The sequence below is a fragment of the Oryza sativa genome, chromosome 4, assembly GCF_034140825.1.
Source record: "Oryza sativa Japonica Group chromosome 4, ASM3414082v1".
Taxonomy (NCBI): domain Eukaryota; kingdom Viridiplantae; phylum Streptophyta; class Magnoliopsida; order Poales; family Poaceae; genus Oryza; species Oryza sativa.
This window is the reverse complement of record NC_089038.1, coordinates 33,115,366-33,138,842: the sequence shown is the minus strand read 5'-3', so window position 1 is coordinate 33,138,842 and position 23,477 is coordinate 33,115,366. Positions and strand designations below refer to the sequence as shown.

The following is a 23,477-nucleotide window of genomic DNA, read 5'->3' as shown; positions in this document are numbered from 1 at the left end:
CGACCTAGAGGTGGTGCGGTTTTGTAGGAAGAAACGGACAGTTCACAGTTGGGCTTAATTAGTCCATGAAACGGGCGGAAGAGAAGCAGGGGAGGTAACAAAAATAGGAGGTGAAGCCAGGAAGACCAGCCGACGGCCGGTACTTCCATTAAACACACATTTCTGAAAAATAATTCAGCTATTTAATTGATAGTACTAAATTGTGCTGCTTATAGACTGATGGGTAACGGTTCAAACTAGGAAAATGGTGGGCACGAAGGAATGGTTTTAATTCGCACAGAAATGTTAGGAGAAATGAATGGAGGTCGCCCATGCTTTGATTGACATTTTAAGAGAACCTGCGTTATTCAATCTTGTATAGATTTAATTTTATGAATGTAACTGAAAGTTAGGAGTAATATGCAGGATCAAAACTTCTAGTACAAAAAAAAAATTATGGCAACAGCGTTAGCTTATCTTTAGGATTGCACGATTAGTTGATTTCATTTTGGCATACTACTTTGTTTTGGGGGTAAAACGAACATTTTTATCATATAAATATGTATGTCATACATTGGTTTGCTTCCAATAGTTTCCAAGCGATAACAAAAAAAAGTATAATATTCACTTAATATGGACAGACATGCATATTCATGTTTGAAAAAGATACTGCATAGTTTTAGTGTTTGACTAAGGTAGAAAGTCAATCCATGAGAAAAATACAGGGGTGCTAGAATGCTGTGAAGCCCAAACGTGAAAAGAACTCACAACATTGTTTATACATTTTGGGCATTGACCTTCAAATAAAATCCATTTGAAGGAATGAATTGATGATGCGGTATTCATAAAATGAAATTTCATTATTAAAAAAAAGAGGGGTATTTTTCCACATTTCAAACAGGGCCACATACATAACATTTTTTTCCTTAGTTAATATATCAGCCATAATCTACTAATAGTATTTTTAAACAATGAATTTTTGTACCGACAAAATAGTTAGTTGGTGAAACAAACACAACGTAGATTTTACCCCGGTTTCCATTAGCACAATTTCCAAACTATTAAACTGTATATTTTGTGTGAAAACTTTCTATATAGAACTAGTTTTGATATATTACATAAATCCATTTTTCAAGTTTAAAATAATTAAAGTTGAATTGATCATATGCTAATAGCTTTCTCGTTTTTGCATGTCTGTACTTAATCTTCATCTTCATGAAATCCACAGTAGATTTGGAGATAGTATATTCTCTATCCCCCCAATCGTCTCTCTCGTCCCCCGCTCCCTCCCCAACATCCATCAGTCCACCCATTGGCACCGCCATCCCATTAGAGTCGCTCCGTTGCAAAAGCCAAGAAAGGTGACATAGGATGTGACAGATGGCAGAAAGGGTAATGATGGATAGAGAAGATAAAGAGCGTAGAGAAAGGCAAGAGTACGGTTATTATCCTCTAGAAGACCTGAACATATGTAAAAGTTCATGAGATTTTCATGATCTCGAGTGGGGAAGTAAGCAAATCACAACCTTAAACGTATATACCAAACACTGGGTTCACCAGATTATGGTCTGTAGGGCACAACTCGTCAACGCACTCTATGAGTATCTCTAAGAGATTGGATTGGCATCTCTTGAGATTGACCAAGTTTTTACATGTGCCTCGTACAAACTATCTATTGTTGAAAGAACAATTATTTGTAAACACGAGCATTTCTAGTTAGATATTAACTCTTTGAAAACAAATTAAAAAGTGCATACTATTGACGCGAAAAAGGCACATTGGCCTGGGAGATCTGCTTAGCTCCAGTGCAGGATCAAAGGTTGATGAGATGCGGGTGCGCCGGTCAGTTTGACCCTGTAACTGACAATATATGCAAATAGTAGATCAATGAGTCGATCGGCTGAAAAGCCAATCGGCTATATTTCCAATGTAAATAATGATATAAAGACAATCGGTTGATGATAATAAAATATAACAATAATATAATCCATTAAAAACCAATTGGCTAGCAGTATGATATAATAGAATAAGTATTGATCCGAAAGTTAAAGTATACATCGGCTAGAGATCCGATATCATAAAACCCACATATTAGATTAAACTATAAAACCTTTGTTGTCATCAGCTAAATCCAACTTGTACGCAATCCTTGTAAGCCGTTGTAACGTCCAGATACCTCATCGGCTGAAACCCCGATGAAACCCTTATTAGCAATCAAGAAGCAGGCTAGATATTATGGTTCTAGGCACGACTTAGTTGATCAAACTTAACTGATACAACACTAAGTATGAAAAGAAACATAATATCTAGACAATCAAGCCCTTGACTGACTTTCAGGGTGGTAGATGTCTAAGCTAATCTAATCTAGCAAGATGATTTAGCCGATACCGGCAGAAACCCTAGAGCGAGAAGCAGCCGGTAGAGCTAAATCGATATGCTAAGACTAGATTAACAGAGACATATGATAAATTGGTAGGCAAAAATATCAACCGAACCAGAGCAATCCAAGAGGTCGAATGTACTGATGTAGTCTTGAACGACGCCAGTGTAGCCAATACAATTGCCAGGGCCGGCGGAACGTAGGACTTACCCCTTCGCCGGAGATCGAACTGAACCAATGCAGCCCCGCGTCAGGTGCCAAATTCCGCGGTTGATAAGTAAAAACCTCAGGAAAGAGGGTGGCGATACGCCGAGAGATAGTTTACAATGACCCTGGGTGTACATATTTATACCCATGGGGAGATACTAGTCCATGTAGGACAAGTAAGAAACTTTCTTAGAAGATAAAAGAAAAACATAAAGTCTTTATGGGACAGTAAACACACTTTCCTAAATATAGAAGGAAACTAACAAATACTGCCTAATTAATAGATAAATCGTCATGCCGCACCCTCCTTGAACTCAGTCACTTTTAGATAAGTTTCCTTTAACATATTGATTTCCTTAACCGAATATAGCAGAAATCCGACTATTGACGACGTGATAATTCTCTTAGGGGCTTACCAAATTTCACTGTTAACACATACACATACCACCCCATTAGAAATTAGTGTTCTGAAAAAAAATGTCATGATCACTTTTTCTGCTTTTTAGGCTATGCCTTTATATATGTAGTGCTTCTCACTTGGTGTATAGTAAGTTGATAAATTAAAATGCATAATACATTCTTTTTCATATCCTCCACATGTACATTTCCTCTTAAATACACACGCACTTGTCTAAGTGTGCTTCAATGCCTTGACGAGGCAAAAAAAAATGTACCATACACAACGAGTTAACGTAACTGGTGGTACCTGACCGTAAAATTCCTCGCAAACTAAACAAATATATACTAGCAAATTAAGTGTGGAGACTCGATGTGATGATGGCATATGATACGTGATCGATCATTTGACGAAGCCCATGACGTTGGGCGTGGCGGTGTTCTTGAGCCACGTCAAGCCGTCGATGAAGACGCCGGCGGTGAACTGCGTGGCCTCGGCCTGGCCGATGACGCGGTATCCCGGCCACGTCACCCTCTTGCTTGTGCCGGCGCCTGGCCCGGTGTTGGCGTACTCGGCGTAGTAGAGCGTCTTGAGCCCCACGTCGCCCATCCACTCCGACCACCCCTCCGGCTTGATGAAGTCGCCGATGACGCTCTCCATCACCACCGTCCTCGCGTACTCCTTCCATGGCCGGCCGAGGTAGCTGGCGATCTGGAGGCGGACGGGGAAGAGCGCCTGCTCCGGCACGATGCGGCAATCCTGGAGCACGATGCCGGTGGGCATGTTGGGGTCGGTGCGCCCGTGCGCCGTCACCATGTTCGCCTGGTTGTCCATCGGCTTCCGCACCGTCATGAGGCAGCTCTGGAACACCGCCGCCGAGTTGCCGAAGATGTAGTCGATGGTCCCCGTCACCTCGCAGTTCCGGAAGAACTGCCTGTTGGCGTGCACGTACAGCGTGTCCTGGTACCCCTCGAACTTGCAGTTGAAGAACACCGACATGTCCCCCTGCACGTGCAGCGCCACCGCCTGGTGCCCCTCCGGCCCCGCCGTGTTCACGAACCCCATCGACTTGCACACGAATCCATTCCCCTCCGCCGCTGCGTCGTCGTCGTCGTCGTCGTCTCATGTTAGTGTCCGTACGTCTGCTCAACTGGATGAGTAAAGCAAAGGAGGAGGAGGAATGATGCTTACAGAAGGTGCGGGTGGCCATGGTGGCGACGCCGTCCTTGTTGCTCTTGTTGCCGAGGACGCGCGTCTTGGTCGGGCCGTCGCCGTACATGAAGATGTTGGGCAACGAGCTGGGGATGGTGACGTACTCGTTGTACTCGCCGGCCTTCACGTAGATGACGAAGCGGGTCGGGGAGTTCTTGGGCACGGCGTTGACGGCCTCGGTGATCGTCTTGAAGTCGCCGCTCCCGTCCTTGGCGACCACCTTGTCGGGCTTCTGCGTGCCGGCCTGCAGGAGACGCCGCTGGTGGGCGGACACCCACGACGGGAACTCGCCGGGCTTGGGCTGGTTGTGGCGCTCGTGTTCGATGTCTTCGATCGTGCCGACGACGTCCGTGGTGAGCAGCCGGTGGTGGGGGGTGGCCCTGTACTCATCTCCGAGAATTCGCTCCGGGATGGCGTCGGAGTGCACCGTGCCGTTCTCGATCTTGTCGAGCTGGCCCTTCGCCGCCGTGGTTGCTTCGTTGAGCTCCCTGAGCGTCGTGGACAGGAGCTGCCGCTTGCCGGCGAGCTCGTCGGGGAGCTCCGCCGCGAGGAGGTGGCGGTTCATCTCGGCGGACATGTCGGCGATGCTCTGGAGCTGGATGGACAGAAGCGCGCGCCCGCCGCCCTCGTGCTCGGTGGCGTCGGAGCCGTCTTGTGGCATGCTCAGCAGCCGGCGCTTGACGGTGTCGGCCTTGCTCGTCATGTTGTGGATAGCGTTGAAAAGCGTGCCCAGCTGCCGATGCTCGGCGGCGGCGGCGGCGGCGGGCTCCCCGGGGACGGCGTTTTTGGAGTCATCAACGGCCGCGGGCTCCTTGGGGTCGCCGCCGGGCGTATCGGAGTCGGAGGTGGAGTCCGTGGAGGAGCCAGCGTCACTGGAAGACACACTCAGCTGCCGATGCTCGCCGCTGGGCTGTTCGGTGCCGGCCTCGTTCAAAGACATACTCAGCCGCCGATGCTCGCCGCCGTGCACCTCGGTGTCGGCGTCGTTCAAAGACATGCTCAGCTGCCGATGCTCGCCGCCGTGCACCTCGGTGTCGGCGTCGTTCAAAGACATACTCAGCCGCCGATGCTCGTCGCCGTGCACCTCGGGGTCGGCGTCGTTCAAAGATATACTCAGCCGCCGATGCTCGCCGCCTTGCACCTCGGGGTCGGCGTCGTTTAAAGACATACTCAGACGCCGATGCTCGCCGCCTTGCTCCTCGGGGTCGGCGTCGTTCAAAGACATACTCAAACGCCGATGCTCGCCGCCGTGCACCTCGTGGTCAGCATCGTGGAAAGACATACTCAGCCGCCGATGATCGCCGCCGTGCACCCCGTGGTCGGCGTCGTGGAAAGACATACTCAGCAGCCGGCGGCCGGGGAGGCCACTGTCGTCGCTGTCGTCTGTGGCTTCGCTGAGCGTGACGCCAAGAAGGCGGCGGCCTGCGTCGTGGGACATCTCGGTGATCGCGTCCAGCGTCTCGGACAAGAGATGGCGGCTGACGTCTTTCACATCTGTGAGCTCCTGTACCTTGTCGTGGACGGCAAGAAGCTCGCGCAAGCTTACCCCCTCTGCCGCCTCACTGCCCTGCAACCCGAGAAGCCGGCGGTGCGCGCCGGTGGATCCGTTCGACTTGGCAGCCGGCATGAGTTCGCCGAGGCTGGTGATGATGGCGAGCGCGTTGCTGCTCAGCTCGGTGGAGTTCTGCAGGAGCTTGTCCATGGCCTCCTTCAGCTCCGGCTTGTCGAAGCCGTCGGCGCAGGTGTAGATGTACGTCATGACGCTGGACAGCCAACACCGGAGGTCGTTGACGTGCTTCGTGACCTCCTCGGGTTTGAGGCTCGCCATGCCCCTGAGATCTTCGATGGCGTCGTCGAGGAGCTTCTTGCACATCTCGATGGCGCTCTTGGTGATCTTGGCGTCGTCGTCCTTGCCGACGTCCATGGAGCGGTTGAACGCGCTGGTGACCTCTTCGAGCGCCACCTGCAGCGCGGCGCGGAGGACGCTCTCGGGGTCGATGGTGTCGTTCACGACGGGGCCGAGGCTCTGCTCGCACCTGCCAGGGTACCGCGTCACGGAGCACACGGTGGAGAGCCTGACGTTGGCGGTGAGCTCGCCATTGCGATCCTTCTTGGAGCTCGTGACCGCGGCGATCGCGCAGACCACGGCGACGACGCCGACGGCGGCGACGATGCTTCCGATGGCTGCGTTGTTGGGCATTGTTGGCGTCACGCGGGGGGGACGGAATGCCACGCGGAGGGCTAGGCCGGCATCGGCGTACGTGCGGTTTATATATAAGGCGTCATGCGGGTTGGCGCGAACCGCGGCAGCGTGTGGACAAGAGGACTTGTTGCCTTGGTTAATTTGGGTTCAGTTTCTGATAATTTTAGCCCAATTGGTTCTCCCACATGATGCATGCTATGTCTTTTTGTTGCCCAATTTCAGAGTTTGCCAATTCACCACGAAATCTCCTGCCAGTCCTTAAAGCAGAAGAAATGCAGCTGGTAGACTAAAATGGAAACGTAACACAAGTCTTCGCGTCTCTAGGATTAACAAATATCACCAAAAATTAAAAAGAAAATATGCATTTATGTCATATAGGATTACACATATGTGTACTTCTAAAATACGCAGGCAACAAATTCTGTTCATCTGTTGTGATGCAATTTGGCAATTCGAACCACTCATTTCTGAACTCCTCGACAACTTCCATCTTCCCTACACCTACAGCACTTTCAACTTCTGATCAGGAGCCTTCTGACTGCAACTTCCTTGCAACCTTCACGTTTTGTTTCGAATGAAATTATAGTAGTATTAAGCTTTTAACATTTACTACCTTGTAAAACCTCCTTTTGCAAGCATATATTACTCCCTCCATTCCAAAATATAAGGCACAACCACCCTTAACCTAAAGACCAAGAAATAATTACTATCACCTCTTTGTTTGAATCAATCCAATTAATACAATACATGCACCCAATAGAATTAAACATCTCGTGAGTGTATCATTTAAAAAGTAATAATTTAGAAGAGAAGAGATGCTAATTAATTGTCATGCATGCATGCACGTCTTATATTATGAAACACCTTTAAAAATTAGTTGTGCCCTATATTTTAGAATGGAGGGAGTATAATCGAAGATATTGTTTGCTGCAGTGAGATTGTGTTGCGAGACAACATACGGAAATTCTTCATTTTTCAGTTTGAAGTTGTATATTGTACATCTTCTCTGACTTTTCTTGCTTCGCCAACTGTATGACGGGAACCCATTCATATCAAAATTTCACGCTTCCCGTGCTTCAATCCAGTTGATCTGACGGCTAGATCCTACTAGTAACATAGAGCTGGGCCTTAGGCCATGCTTTCCTGGGCCGGCCCAAGGCACAATGGCCCGGCCCAGCACGACTCGCCAAGATCCCAGCGGATAGGCAGGCGGCCTCTCCTCTCCGTCGGCGACGCTCGCCGCCGGCCGCATTCTCGCGTCAGTCGTCACAGATGCAGCCGCCGTCGCGCCCGTAAAATCCTAGCACCATCACTCTGTTTCTCCGATTGCCATCCGCCCGGCCGCGCGGCGCGCGCTCCCGATTCGGTCGAACTGGGTAGCGCGCGCGCGCGGCGGCAGCCGCCTCCGGTGGTGGCGATCCACTGAACAATTCGCGGTCGTCGAAGCAGTGGCGCCGCCATTGGAGTCGGAAAGCTAGCACGTACGAGGTCGGCGGTCCAGCAAGCAAGCAGTCGGCCGTTCCGTCCACGCATGTATATCATATCGCACCGCCGTAGCGGCGTGACGTACCGGCCGGCCGGCCTGCAAGCTCGCCGTGCGCGCGATCGTCGTCTAGCCTGGACCCCGGATTGACGACGGCAAAGGCTTCAAATTGAACCAGTTTCAAAATCTTAATTTGGGGATTCATCATCAGTACACAATGTGTAAACCATTTCTTTCAATTTTAAACCTAGATTTCCATATGTTAACAGAATTGATTGTGAAAATGATTTGTAAATGTTCTCATCATATACTAGAATACAGTCAATTATTATACAGTAAGAGGTAAACACACATACTATGCGCTCCTCAATATATAGATGTTGTACAGTGGTCAGGAAATAATAGAGGTAATAGATCACTTTTAAGTGAAATGTTCCTCGTTGATATCTGATACCTCTTGTACATGCTTTCAATTAAGTAACAGAAAAGATAAAGCATCCCACATCTCAAAATGTAAGCCCTTTTTTTAACTTTTGCAGTCGCTAACTATATGTAAGTATAAATTATGTACCAGAACATACTAGCAGCAATAGTAGCAGCAACAGCAACAACAGTAGGAGCAGCAAAAACAACATCAATGAAATATTTACTTATTATGAATGCATTTTGTAAGACAAAATCCAACATTACTTGGACAAAGTGATCAACTTATATACTTAAGCACAAATAAATAGTCAAACTAGAAGAACAAATTAATGTTTTACTTGCTATATATATATATATATATATATATATATATATATATATATATATATATATATATATATATATATATATATATATATATATATATATATATATATATATATATATATATATATATATATATATATATATATATATATGCGCAAATTTTACATAGTTATATAGTTTGAGTTTAGCCTACCTGTTTTATGAATTCGACTAACATGTATTGCATGTCAAACGAGTGAATATAGCATTGGCAACGACAACGAGAGCATTGTTACTGATCAGTTAGTCATTGAGTTTCAAAACATACAAAAACCCCATATGGAGCACCAAGAGCTAGCTACAATAAATGTACACAAGCAACTATCAAGCATAGCAATATTCCCTTCAATTCAAATTGTGGCACTCATGTAAAAGAGTAATTTTAGTAGTGTCATATTAAGTGCTTGAAGGAAGCTCACGATAGTGCTGAACGGCTCCCATTGATCCTTCTCATGCTCATTTGACCTACATTATTCATCAACATCATATAGTAAATGTTTGGTGACACCAAGAGCTACTCCAAACACTTCACAACATCACTTGAATTAGTGTCGTATGAAGAGTTTGAAGAGAACTCATGGCGATACCAAATATGGCTCGTAGTTTGAAACATCACATGTTAAATGCTTGGGAACATCGAGAGTTCCCCCAAACACTTCACAATAGGCATTGAAATAGTGCCACGTGAAGTGCTTGAAGGGAACTCACGGTGATACCAAACTAGGCTTCACCTCTTGTAGTATGAAATGTCACTAATTACTCAATGCTTGGTGATGTCGAGAGTTCCCCCAAACACTTCACATAGTAGGTCCTAAAATAGTGCCACGTGAAGTGGTTGAAGGGAACTCACGATAATACCAAACGTGGCTCTTATCTCAATCTTGTGGTTTAAACACTATCTATTAAATGTTTGGCGATACCAAGAGTTCCCCCAAACACTTCACATAATAGACATTGAAATAGTGTCATGTGAAGTGCTTGAAGGGAACTCACGATAATACCAAACGTGACTCTCATCTCAATATTGTGGCTTAAACACTATTTATTAAATGTTTGGTGATGCCGAGAGTTCCCCCAAACACTTCACACGGTACGCATTGAAATAGTGCCACGTGAAGTGCTTGAAGGGAACTCACGACAATGCCAAACTTGGCTCTCATCTCAATCTTGTGGTTTAAACACTATGTATTAAATGTTTGATGGCACTGAGAGTTCCTCCAAACACTTCATAACAACCCTAACAATAATGGTGTCGTATGAAGTGCTTAAAGAGAACTCATAGTAATACTAAACTTTTCTCTTATCTCTTGTAGTCTAAACGCTATATATTTGAATGCTTGGCGACACCGAGAGTTCCCCCAAACACTTCACAACAACTCTCTAAATAGTGCGTCGTGAAGTGCTTGAAGGGAACTCCTGGGGTCTCCAAACCTAATCATGCATTCTCCATCACTTACAAATTGAATATCATAAGTAGGGCCATCAATTATAATTCCTAAAGTACAAGCACTTGCAGACCTAACATGAAAATGTTGATTGCCAACCGGAGTTCCCCCAAACACTTCACTATATACAACTAGCTTTTGGCCCCATGCTCACAGTTTTGTAACAGTGTAATGCAATGAAGCCTAGCTAGCTATCTACTGAAGTGATTTGAGGAGAACTCCAGTGGACAACCAACCAAATTATGACTCCTAGACCTGATTTCCTCATTTTTGATGTGGACCACTTCACTTGTTTAATCTGCCTTGATGATGAGCACAGAGCCGGCGGCTATTTATAAGTGTATGTATGACTAAAGAGTAAGCTAGCTAGCCATCTGCCTCCTGTGGACTGAGGAGTGTGCACATGGTCCTTGCAATGGAGCTGGCATATATTGGATGAACTTGGCAATGGATGCACCTAGCCGTAATGCAGCCTAGGTTAGAAGATGGAGTGTAGTGAAGAGAATCCAATGTGACCTTTGGGCTGCACTGAGCTCCGAATCGTAGAAAGCATGCATATGTGGAGCAAAAAAGTGCCCAGCCCTGCAAATTCCTTATCACCAGCAGAGCACTGTGTCGTCGCCTGGTTTCTGTCCACGCACATTTCTTTCGTCTCAACGAGATGGAGAGAGATCGTTCTGACCACTGATTTGCTGCAAATAATGTGCAGATTGCATGCTTGTGGGAAGAAACACGTATATGCAAGCTTGGATTGCGAGTAATCTTTTCTTAGTTTGTAGGTTTCGTATAATACGTCATTGCGAAATAAAATTTATAAATATACATTAAATTTTACGTAAAAATTTACGATTATATACATGCTTTTGAACGATTTGTGAAAATATACACCTACCACAGTTGAAAAATATGCGAGCGATTGTTTTACCAACAACCGGAACAATCCAGCGACGTGAGCGTGCAGTACGTGTTGGTCCCGTGGGCCGGCCGCGCCGGCCGTGCGGCACCGGTCAGAATGCGGCATGCATCATGCTGCTTGGCTGTTCGGTCCGGCACGGCCGGTCCGTGAGACCGCGCAGCCGGTCCACGGGACCGATGTAGTACCGCACCTCTGCGTCGCAGGATTGTTTTGGTCATCGGTCCTATACTTTCGTGCCATGTAAAATAACCAGCCACGAAAAATAACCGGCGGCGCATCTCTAAATCACTCTAAATCACACAGTACGCGTATATTTTTACAAACCTTTTAAAGTCATGTGTATAATTGAAAAAGGTAAAAAATAATGTATATTTTAGATTTTATTTCGTCATTGCGTTCGTTGCCACGCATTTTTCCCTGTCTTTTCTTTATGTGATCCGCTTGCAATTCGCCCATTTGCCAGTAGTGGTGAGTGCTGTAGTGAATTGCCTTGATAAAAAGAATATATTTGGGCATCATATTATGACATGGTGAACAATCGAGCATTTCCTAGTTCAATATGCAGTGTACAAACGAATTAAATTTAAAAATATACAGTTTATTTTTTTACTCGGAATTTAATTTTTTTTAGCATAAATATACCATCTATATTGCTCAACATTACATGAAAATGACACGAACATCGACGCATGACGACGCAAGTGGTCTGGCACGGGGATAGCACGAGATCACGCAGTCTCAAAAATAATTGAATTTTGAATATTTTTGGAAAAAAACAAATGAACAATATATGTTCAAATTTAATTCGTGTACACACCCGGTTCAGTAACTAGATGACACATTGACATATTACATACTGAATTCTACTAGTATCACTTTGTTGAACTAGTTTATGAGTTGAGAATCTAGTGACGATGAAATTACCTTATGAGCGTCAGATCATCATGTACGAGCGAACATAAACTATATATATTCAGCTGTCTTTTGCATGTCGGTAGCCGGTGGGTGTCACAGGCTTCCCAGTGATAGAGAGCAGCAATCATACAGATAAACAATGCAAAAACACACTACCTAATCTGGCATCTTTTATTATTAAATTTGTCCAAATCGAACGGACTACTTGTGTCATTATGCATATATGACTGTATGGGCAGGCAGCATAGAGAGAGAGAGAGAGAGAAAAGTTGGGACACACATAAACAGTAGGATGGCAGCATTTTCTCTGCCACCAGATAATCGATGAGTCATATTCCCAAATCACAAAACCATATGCTCAAAAAGGAGAAAGAGAAAAGGTGGAGAAGGCGTCCAGGTTCAATGTATGCGATCCTTGTCATTGCAATTTGCAAGGACAACTTTCAGGACCCCCAAGCTGACCACTTTCAAAGCATGTCCAAATAGCAGGCTACTAGGTTCCAGCTTTAGGAGGAGAGGAGAGATATTTGTAGTATAAGTAGCTTTGGAGAAGGTACATTCCTAAAGCCAAGATGCATCAAGAACTATTCTTCTTCAAGCTGTAGCCTGTAGGAGGAGGTTGCGTCAGATGGAGTTCCCCCATTCACTTCTGGTTCTTGTTTGCTTCTTCAGGTAGAGTTGATTTGGTTTTGATAATTTTCGTGTTCATGATTCATCGGGAGATGGATTTGTTTCTCAGTATCCTCATGTATGCTGTAGCTGGATTGTATCAAAGCAAATAAATCGACGATGAGTAAAGAGATTATATGTGTTTCTCGATCTTATTAGTTACTCCTACTTGTCTATTTGTGTGTTCGGATGTGATGACCTCAAGAAATGCAAATGAGTTAGTTTCATGTGGCCCTCTAGAGACCGAAAGGTCACAGATCCAACAGGCAAGTAACCCATCAGTGTAAGATGTTTAGGCCGTGTAGTGGACCTCTGGACTAGCGGGCATATCGATTCTGCAACGCAAAATCGCACGAGGTTTCTAATGAACTTTATAACCGAGTAACCACGGTTTAAAAAAACCATACAGTTATCACGTGCAATAATCTTCTCACTTTTTAAAACTACGATATACCTCATGGTAACCGTACGATTATCACGGTAACCATCAAACTGTGGGATAACAACATCTCTATCCCAACAGATTTGGTAAACCCTTCTAGTAACGTTCTCGAGTCTTTGCAAACAGCCAGCCCCAGCCAGCCCGAGTTATGAACCATGATGCGTAAATCGTGAACCATCCAGCTTACATGACTGGGTCACGCCACAGGCGAACCATACACCAAACACGATTGGGTCAGGTTGAAGGCCGCAACACAAACACTCCCTGATCACAACAAACAGGATCCGGTCAAAACACGAAAGCATGCATGCATGCATAAGCTTCATCACAGAACAGCAAAAGCAGGAGATGGGAAATGAGTTTTCATCCAAATATGCATAGTACAGTGCCAAGGTGAAACATCGAACTATAGCAAAAGGGTTTTCAGTTGACCTCTGATTCACCCCATCCCTAACTATGCCATCGGTTGGTCACAGGACATCAAAGGCAGGTGATGGGAATTGAGTCTTCACCCAAATAAATAGCAAAAGAAAGGTTTCACCTGACTTCAGATTCACCCCTCCTAGCTATGCCATCGTCCAACCGGAAGAGAAGTCATGTGGCTACAACACTAATGCCCATAACAGAATCTCCAAGGGACAACGAGGATATATATACATGGTGAGTCGATAGTAGATGTGGAGTTCTAGCAGACTTCCGTCTCAAATCTAAGGCAGATCCCCATGCTGAATAGCTCTTGATAGAGCAGCTTTGCGCCGTAGGGCACATTGATCCTTACTATGTTTTCAGAAGAGCGGCAGAACCCACAGTATGGCCCCCGGATCTTCTTTCCTCCTGGGACAGGCCTCATGATAACATTCGCCACACGTTCGCACGTCTGGCAGACGTGCATCTGCGAGAAGTCACTAAGCATGAAGAGCCGCTCATGGAGGTTGGCTGCTGCACCATGGGCGAGGAGGCAGTCACGCTCCATTTCTCCAAACTTCACTCCCCCAAACCTCTTCCTGTCAGCAACAGGTTGCCGTGTTAGGGGGTGCACTGGCCCCGTGTTCCTGAACTTGACCTTATCTTCTGCCATGTGTATCAGCCTCTGGTAAAAAGTAGGACCCATGAAAATCAATGAGTGCATCCTTTCACCAGTCCGGCCATTGAGAACACTTTCAGCTCCCCATCTTGAAAATCCAGCCCTGAAATGGAACGAGACATCAGTTTGTAGTAATGTTTCACTACAAGACATTTTCTGAAACAATTGTTTATGCCACTTAAGGTGACATGCACACATTGACCTGATTGATCAACATATCAAGAATAAGTGATGCTGAATTGCGCACTTGTAAAACTGCACTGTTTTTTGTCTTTTTTTGCTCAATGTGCACTTTGCAGTAATAACGAACAAGATTTACAAGAAAGCTCAAACAATATCAGTTTGTGTGTAACCACATAGTTAAACAAACAGATTTGAGCGATAATGCCCCTCCGAAATCATTTCATCTATTGTACCAATGTGCGTGAAGAGGTTGGTTAGTGAATTTAGGAAAGAAACCAATTCATCCATTAGAGAAGAAACACTTACTTGTGTAATTGGTCTGTGATCACATCAAACGATGCTGTTGTGAATGGTGTAGCATATCTCATTGTACCACCGAGGGCAATTCCTTTCCCCAAAGCAGCTTCAAGAAGCTGGCCTGGAGTTTGACGGGTAGGAAATGCATGTGGATTTATCACAATATCTGGTACTATTCCTTGGTAAGTAAATGGGAAATTCTCCTGAGATTCTAGAAAACCAACGACACCTTTCTGGCCATGCATGCTGGAAAATTTATCTCCAAGGCAAGGTGATCGAACCTGAACTCAGTGAATGTAAATATCATATTAACAAAACTTAATTTGGCCACCAGAACTCAGTGAATGTAAATATCATATTACAGCCTAAAATATTAGAAAAAACATATGATAGAATAAGATTGCCAAGTCACTAGTCTTGGGTGACTCATGTAGTCATGTAACAACGACTAGGTGACACCTAGTTGACAATGCAATTACTAAATCATGTTTAGCAGTGAAATTAAATAATAAGGAAATAAGCAGGATCTGGACTGCCAGATCAAGTAAGTCATGCAAGCATCCTGTATGGCAATGATTATGATACTCCAATATTCGATAACTTGATCTCCCCACAAATATGCCAGTTTGGACATTGCACAATTGCACTCTGAAACCAATTTCTATGAAAATGCTGGTAGCTATTAGAATTTACTAAATGTTAGTGGCATAATTGAATGAAAGTGTTGTACATGATAGATCTAGTAATGGTTTTACCATATACACAATCTCTCTTTTATGTCATCACTCGGAAAGTCCAAAAGTTTGATTGCACATTTTCAAAAGGGACAGCATTCTATTGTTGAGTACTATAATATGAATATAGTGGCAACTGGCAACCAATGTCAGGATCATGAATATGCTGGATAGAAGATACATGTTTAATAAAAACAATATCATTACCTGTCTTAGAGTAACAACTGCAAAGTTCTTCCCCTCATCATTAGCTGAAAGTAATACCCTCTGCACCATACCCTTTTCAGTATGCTTCAGCTTAATACTATGATCTTCACCAGATTCTGAGACCTTTCCAATGACAATGTCACCACTCTGAAGACTTGCACCGACATATGGTAATCCATCATCGTCAAGATTGTCAACACGTCCTCTCTTGCTTTGCATTTTACCGAAGTCAATCTTATCCTTCATTTTTAGTCGTTTGTTGCCACCTGGCCCACCTTTGTTCTCTACTTCAGCCTTATAGTTCCTGAAGTGCTCAGTCCTAAACATACCCCGCTCAAGAGAAGCCCTATTCATAACCAGGGAATCTTCTTGATTAAACCCCTGATGAACATTCACTGCCACTATTGCATTTTGGCCATTGAAATACTCTGGTCTGGCAAAGTCATCCTTTCTCCCAAAAGTATATTCTGATCTACCAATGCAGTCAGCTATCACTGTTTTGAAAAGGGGTCTCTGAGGATAGTAAAGTTGATGGGAAAGGGTATCAACTCTGATGTGCGGATTTGTTGTAGAGTATCCAATAGCTTGCTGTGAATGTTTTTCAGATTGGTAAAGAACCCTCCGAGCAAAATTGTGGTTCGCAAAAGGGATAATACCACAACTTAATCCTAGCAGAAAAGAAAGATCCAGCTCACAGTGCGTATAACCTGAAACCTCCCCTCCGATCTTCCTCTTAACATTGAAGACATCCTCTGCTTTATTCATTTTTACCATGGGAGCCTCTTCTTCACTCTCAAATAGGTTCCTGATGCCCCAGGCACTTCGTATATCTTCCTCTTCTTCAACGCCAATAAACTCAATTATTTCTTGTTGCATTAACCACTGAAAAGAATATGAACTGCCCTTCGGTCTCCTAATTTTATTGAGATTTTCAACCACAAGAAGCGGTCTGAGGATTCGACCTGCATCAGAAAACACCCGAACTTCCCTTTGGTGCTTGTCCCGTTTTATCTCAACCTAATCAAATGGATCATTAAAAAAAGATACACTATTAGTGGCAACATGTAAAGTATCCCTCGTTATGTCTCTGTTCCAGAATGTAACTTACTTGGGATCTAGAGGCCATTAATATATATTACTCCCTCTGTCCCAGAATATAGCAACATAGAACGACTAGATGGGACACCACCTAGAACAACATATCTAGACAGAGTCCTAGGTTGCTATATTTTGGGACAGAGGAAGTAAACACATAAAACTGTATAAAAATATATCATTATCTGTCTTGATAGATGTTTCCATATATTCCTTCCTTTTGTTACATCAGGTTATAAAACTATTGTCAAGTTGTTATGTTGGAGACACAATATACACTTTATTTATTCAACGGAGGGGGTAGCACATACTACACAGAAGGGGAAAAAATATGCAGGAACCAATATCCCAGTGTGTATGCATCCAGATAGAATACATAACTTAAATAGAGTCCAAATCAGGATTACCTAAATATAACGTTCAAAGCAACATTATTCAAGCTGAATAGAAGTAAGATAATACAGGTCAATGACTTACTAAGCATTCAGATTTGAGTTTGACCTTTCCAAAAAGGTTATGAAACAAAATTAGGGACTCTTCCTAACTAGGCATGATGAAGACTATGGGACTAGCACACCAATCATTGACATAATGCTCAAAAAAGGTTCCAACAGAAAACTTCTTGCCATGGGAAATGAGAGCAAACCTGTGGATCTATCAGACCACTGCGTCTCATGCACCTTAAACGCAAGACAAATGAAGCCGGGTCACTACAGGACCCCACCCAATCCCCATTCAGGAAGATTTTATCCATTCTAGGAACCTCCTCTGTAGGAATCTCATGCAGCTTATTCATTCCACAAGAAATGAACCTGTCAATCAATGGCGGTGCTACTCTGGAGCTAACAGTAGCTGTAACAGCTAGATTTTTCACAAGTCCACAGTTTTCACCATCAGGAGTGGACATAAAACACAATTTTCCCCAGTAGGATGGATTTCTGTAAGTATTTTTTTCTTCAAGTCAGTTTACATCATAGTACAAGATAGGCATGAAACATAAGAAGATACTTACGGATATCTTGCATCACCGGCTTTCCCAGCATAAGCAACTCGTTGGCGAGTTTTCCTCAAGTCCGAGATCATCTGAAGCGGATTTGTTCTCCTTAGTGTCGCAACAATTCCTGCGCATCTTTCATTTCTTTTGTAAGGATGGCACCAAGAACCAGTAGAGAAGGCACGGTTTAGACCATTGGTAATAATTGAAGCATCCAGATAATGATCAAATTCTTGTAACTCACGCTCACTATTTAAATCTCTCTGCAAGGCCTTAACCATGAGTCTCTCTGCATGCCTAATATGCGCACGGAGTTCTCTTCCAAGCAATTCACCAGCTAGGTCCAACCTCTTGTTCCGGAAATCATCCTTGTTGTCACATTTGCGCTTCCCAGTGAAAGCCATTAAAAGGCATTTGACCATGTAACCTAAGAAAAGTGCTTTGTTCCGGTTCCCACTTATGCTGGGGAAGAGGTATTTAGCAATATAATCATCAAATGGCTCTGCAGGAGGAAATTTTGAATTCTTAATCAATTCGTCAACATACTGCCGGGCTTTATCTGATTTACGGAAGCCTTCACACAATTCATCTGATTCTTTAATAGTTGCGGTAATTGTGTTGATAACACAAGCATCACAGTCTTCCATATTTATAACATCAAAGATATCCTTATCTGATGATATGCCTAGTGCAAAAAACATCAACCATATTGGCATATTTGCATACAAAAAGGAGATGGAAATGATCTTCCCCCCACTGGCATCTTCATTATTTGCAGAATCAATTAGTTTTATATATATGCGCCTTCTTCTGATTGGAGACAAGAAAGAGACCATCCAGCAAGGACGGTCCTCAACCCAAATCCTGGTCAGACATTTTTGCTCTTGCGCAATGAATACCTGCAGCATTTAAAATTTATATAGTATGAAACATAGTGATATAAAATAAAAACGCCATATATGGTACAAAAACTTTCTTTCCAGCAGAGGGTTTAAACATTGAGAATCACTCTCCAACAGATCACTACGAATAATTAGGGCTATGGTCAGCTGTCCACACACTATACTAAAACGCCAAACAAAAAAAAAATGAAATGATTCTACAGAACTAATTTGGAGGAAAATCTGTAGTGAAAACCACTACTTTGGATGACTTGGTGGTTTCCTATAAAGTAGTGGTTTTCCTCCAAACTTTGGAGGAAACCACGAGGTTATCCAAAAATTTCAAAAAGGGAGAGAAACTCACATAAAGGAAAGGTCATATTAGGCAACCATACGAAATCTCAAGATCAAATTTTGACTATCTATGAGATATGAAATTGACAATAGCGAAGAAAAAGAAAAAAAAAATCAGGACAAGTACTTTTCCTTCATTATTTGCCAGTTTCATATCTCACAAACTATGTTGGGTTTGATGTTGATATTTTGCATGGATAACAATTACCATATCTACATGTGAGTTTTTCCTCTCTCTTTTTTTTTTACTTTTTGAGTAGGAGTTTCCAACTTTCCATTTAGGCAGAGGTTTCTACTATATAATTTCCCCCCACAACCTTGCAGTTCATCCTAGCATACAAAAATAAACGCTTGAACACATGATAATGAAAGAATGGAGACCAGGCACAATACATAATCACTGAATGATAAGGCAAGGAGAAACATGAATATACAGTATTACCTTCTCCATTCCCTTGATCAAAAAGTATCCACCAGAATCAAATTGGCAATCACTTTCCTTGAGTTTGTGGAGCCAACATAAATTTGACATAACCATAACTGGAAGGCGGCCAATATTTATATAATATGTTTCATTAATAATGTTTCGCTTGTAACCAAATTTATCATTCCCTGTTTTAGCCTTGTCACTCTTCTCCATAGAGTAAACCTGACACGGTTAAGAACATTTCAGTAAACCAGATTATAGTAACACCAAAGAAAACTAAGGAACACCAACACGTCATAGCTTTGTTTTGCATCAGGGAGACAAATCAGCGCACAATAATACTAGGAACAGGCAAATATATTGGCATAATAGTTCAATTAAGATAATAGGATCAGGCATGACTGAAACAGTACCATACATTATTCAACAGCGCATGCTGCTGACTGTGGAGCAGCTCAAGAAACACTAATCACCCATCTGATCCTTGACTGCTCCATTTCATGTTATACGCTTATAAGTGGACTATTTTATTCTATATTCTTCAGGTGATGTTCGGTGGATGGACAAATTGTCACGTGATGTTCACACTTTTACAAGCTAAGCGTAGGAGAACAGGAATTGATTGTGTGTTGTACACAGCGCTCAAAAAGTAGAAAAAGGAATTATGCTGAGCACATATAAGCATTTACAGCTACCTTTTTTTTGCATTGCTTATACCGTTTGTGCTCATGGCATTCAACAAATTATGGCATAAAAGTAAATATTTAGTGTAGAAAATAACAATAAGAACCCTGACCTGGAAATGAACTTCCACTTTCATTTTGGAAGAATATGTCATATTCTGTAGGCGAGCATGCCTTGGCTTCAGTTTGAGCGATTGTTCATCAATATCACATCCATGAGACCAAAATACTGGTTCTTCTAGTTGCACTCTTCCAAACTTGATGATAGCATGTCTCCAGCCACCTGGTCCTCTATTTGAAGGATCATAACTAGGCTCCACAGTCACTTCCCCCAGAGAATCAAAAAGTTCCTGGAGCCCATGTGAGACAAACTCGTTATAAGAATTTATCTGATGGCTGATCAGACCAATCTCATCAAAGAAGGACCTTGATGCTTCTTTGCAGAACTTTTCTAGGCTTGGAATACTCATGTCGACTGGAATTTGGGCATATGAGTCGCGCTTTCCTTTACCATCATCACCCAGAGATGATCTCGTGGTGTCCATAGAATGGCATCCTCTGTCAACATCCATAGAAGAATGCCCATTTGCATCATCCAATGTATGGGATACTCCCTCTCTAGCATCATCCAGCATCATAGGTTCCAGCTCAGGATCAACAACACAGGATGATTGCCCATTGTCCTTTGATGGCTCTTCCATAACTTCGAGGGAATAGCCTAGCAAACAGTGCAGTACAATCACAAAAACCATCTAACTAGATAGCAAACATTCAAGCAGTGGCAGAAGCAGAATGTGCAGGTTGGGTATTCAAGGTTTAATAAAAACATATAACTAGTATCATTATATTAATGGAAAAATTAAATTAAATATTTTTCATAGTAGAGATACCATATTGAGACTTAGCACAATAGCACTAATACGAGGATGAAATAAACTATTGAAATCCTAACAAAAAAACAAGAAGAAAAAAGATGTCACCCCCCTCCCCCGCGCGGCCCCACCCCCAAAAAAAAAGAATAGGAATGACTGGAAACCAAGAATCAAACCCAGAACCTGCAGTACAGATGTGTACGCCTGGTAACCAACAGAGCAGAGCCTTGTGGATTGATGCACGCTGTTTCCTAAACATGTGAGTATTTACCCGAACACCCATGAACATTGGCATGTTCACCCCTGAAGCACTAGAAATAGAAATCCTTGAACTTTGTGGCCATCCCCTTTTTCCACTGAAAATTCTACAGAGTCCATTGATTGCCATTGATGTCTCATGGCTCACTGACATGTGGGCCCTAGACCCACATGGCACTGAGAGAATGAGTGCCAAATAAGGAAATGGATTAACTTTCAGTCATATAAAAGGAATTTATCCTTGAATTTACGTGCATGGGGTACACGTAAACTCACGCGCAATGTGTGCACATACACTCGCCCGCATACAGTGTTTTCTTAAAAGGATAGGTATTTCAAACTCAGCACATCAGTAAAAGAAGCATTCAGCCTAAGATTCACTAGGTGACACAAAACTAGCAAAGGAACAAATCAGAGTAGCTGTACCCTTAATTTGTTTAACAGAACTGTATAAGCGAAAAAAGAATTATCTCAATATGTACTACTCCGCTAAATAACAGAATTAAAGGCCATCACTCATCCTGGCACAAAATATGTCAGACAATTTACACCATAGCTCTCAATCATCACATGACAGGAACTAAAGGTACTGGCAGCATCAAGAGTTCGAATAAACAAATCACTAATAAATCCACAAAAAAGTGGACGATTTGGCACACCCTTCCATCCCAGAAAGACAGATTTGGATTAATTACTGATAGACGCCATTGCAGTAGAGCGGCCTCAGCAACCCAACAAGGTTAGGTTTGCCAGAAAGATACCAACATACGCCAGTCTTAATAAAGCGGCGAGGGAGATGACCATCAGGAACAAAATCGTTCGAAGATCTCTGCCTCCGACCCCCCGCCGCAGCCTCAACCTCCTACCCCGGAATCTCGATCTACGAGACGTGCTCCGGCTTCTCCCCTGCTCCTCCCCTACTCCGCGCCGACCGAGCCGACCTAGGCAATCCACCCACCCAGCCACCCAGATGAAAACGTGCATGCTCCCCTACCCTACTCCTCCTCCCATCCCATCGAAAACCCACTCGCGACAGGGTGTAAACGACCCTCGTGGAAGAGCCACCTCGCCGGAGCACACGGAGCTCTCAACCCGCGAGAAATAAATGGGGGGAGGAGGAGGGGATTGAGGGGAGGGGGGCGGATGTTGGACGGGGCTCCTCACCAGAGCCCCCGTCACACGGGAGGGGGAATGTACCTGGTGGAGAGGAGGGGCGTCGCCGGAGGGCGAAACCCTAGTCGCCGGAGGCGGGGATTCCGGCGTCCGATGCGTGCGAGCGATGCTTCCGGGGAGAGTGAAGAGGGGGGAGAAGGGTTCTGGCGGAGAAGGGGATGGTCTGTGAGGGGTTTTATGTGGGGTAGCATGTTCAGTGGTGGCTGGAGAGAGAGGACCAGGCGGTTTTTTTATGAAAACCGGGCCAAACCGGTCCGACCAGTTTATCATTTGTTTTTCAACGATCGGCCGTCTGATCGAGTGCGCAAAGGTGCTGCCGGCGACGGAGCCGCCGTTCCCGAGTTCTGCCGTCGCGCCGCCGCCGCCGTGGACGCTCGATCTGTCGCCGGCGAGAGGGAGCGGCCGGAGAGGGTGGAGGGAGGGCTCGGTCAGGGAGGGTGAAGAAAACCGGGGGCGATGGTTGGAGCGTGGGACCCACTCCAGGTAGAAGCTCATTCCCCTCCCATCACTTAAACATAGTGACGTCACCTTTCCGATTAAGCGGCGGATAACGGCAATTTTACTCACAGGTCCGGGTATCGGATACTCAATTCGATGGGCACGAGTGTCGGTGTGATTTCTTACCTGTGGACACGTCCGTCCAAGATCCAAAGACGTCGTGGGTAACAACTGGGTTATATTTTTTACCCATGGGTAACCCGTGCCGGACCCGATACATATGTATTAGCTAATTTAGATCAATATCTTAATTCTTATACCCCTTTCTCTTGGTTAATTTGTGATGATAAGTGATAATAAGTTCTGAGTAATTCAAATTATTGTTGATAACTAATAATTTGGTAAATTATTGATTTTATTTCTCTTCGTTAAATTACAACTTTTGAGTTATTGTTCATGTGAGATCTATTGGGTACCGCCGATATACCTATGCCCATAATGGCACGGAGTTTTGTCTACTAACCCACATCGGGCATCGGGACAGGCATGGTTTTGCTCTACCCGTGTCCGACCCGACCCATTGTCATCCCCGCGGATCCTGATCGCAGCAGTATGACATTCTTTCAACGAATTTTAATTATTTTTGGTCGATTTTCACTCTTTCAATTTTGAATTACGAAAGCCATTTGAAATTTCATTCGGAGTCTACTTTTATCCTACGAAACCTCAAATTTTTGCGGTTTTGATCGGTTTTCGT

The 23,477-nt window shown here is 44.0% G+C and overlaps 2 protein-coding genes and 1 long non-coding RNA gene across 3 annotated transcripts; 1 reads left to right on the top strand and 2 right to left on the bottom strand.

Annotated features, from left to right (window-relative positions):
- Positions 1–3,122: 3,122 nt before the first annotated feature.
- On the bottom strand, positions 3,123–6,464 carry LOC4337170 (probable pectinesterase/pectinesterase inhibitor 13). The gene is made up of 2 exons (XM_015779622.2): positions 4,155–6,464; positions 3,123–4,060 (listed from the first exon to the last, which is right to left on the bottom strand). The coding sequence occupies exons 1-2, from the start codon at positions 6,373–6,375 to the stop codon at positions 3,366–3,368; spliced, it is 2,916 nt and encodes a 971-aa protein (XP_015635108.1). The 5' UTR covers positions 6,376–6,464; the 3' UTR covers positions 3,123–3,365.
- Positions 6,465–13,331: 6,867 nt separating this feature from the next.
- LOC4337169 (DNA-directed RNA polymerases IV and V subunit 2) lies at positions 13,332–22,430 on the bottom strand. The gene is made up of 8 exons (XM_015780736.3): positions 22,307–22,430; positions 20,093–20,697; positions 19,312–19,518; positions 17,653–18,533; positions 17,287–17,578; positions 15,546–16,562; positions 14,614–14,885; positions 13,332–14,227 (listed from the first exon to the last, which is right to left on the bottom strand). Exons 2-8 carry the CDS (start codon positions 20,678–20,680, stop codon positions 13,726–13,728), a joined length of 3,759 nt encoding a protein of 1,252 aa, XP_015636222.1. The 5' UTR covers positions 20,681–20,697; positions 22,307–22,430; the 3' UTR covers positions 13,332–13,725.
- On the top strand, positions 22,255–23,140 carry LOC112938711 (uncharacterized). The gene is made up of 2 exons (XR_003241961.2): positions 22,255–22,765; positions 22,852–23,140. It is a non-coding gene; the product is annotated as an uncharacterized lncRNA (long non-coding RNA).
- The last annotated feature ends 337 nt before the right edge of the window (positions 23,141–23,477 follow it).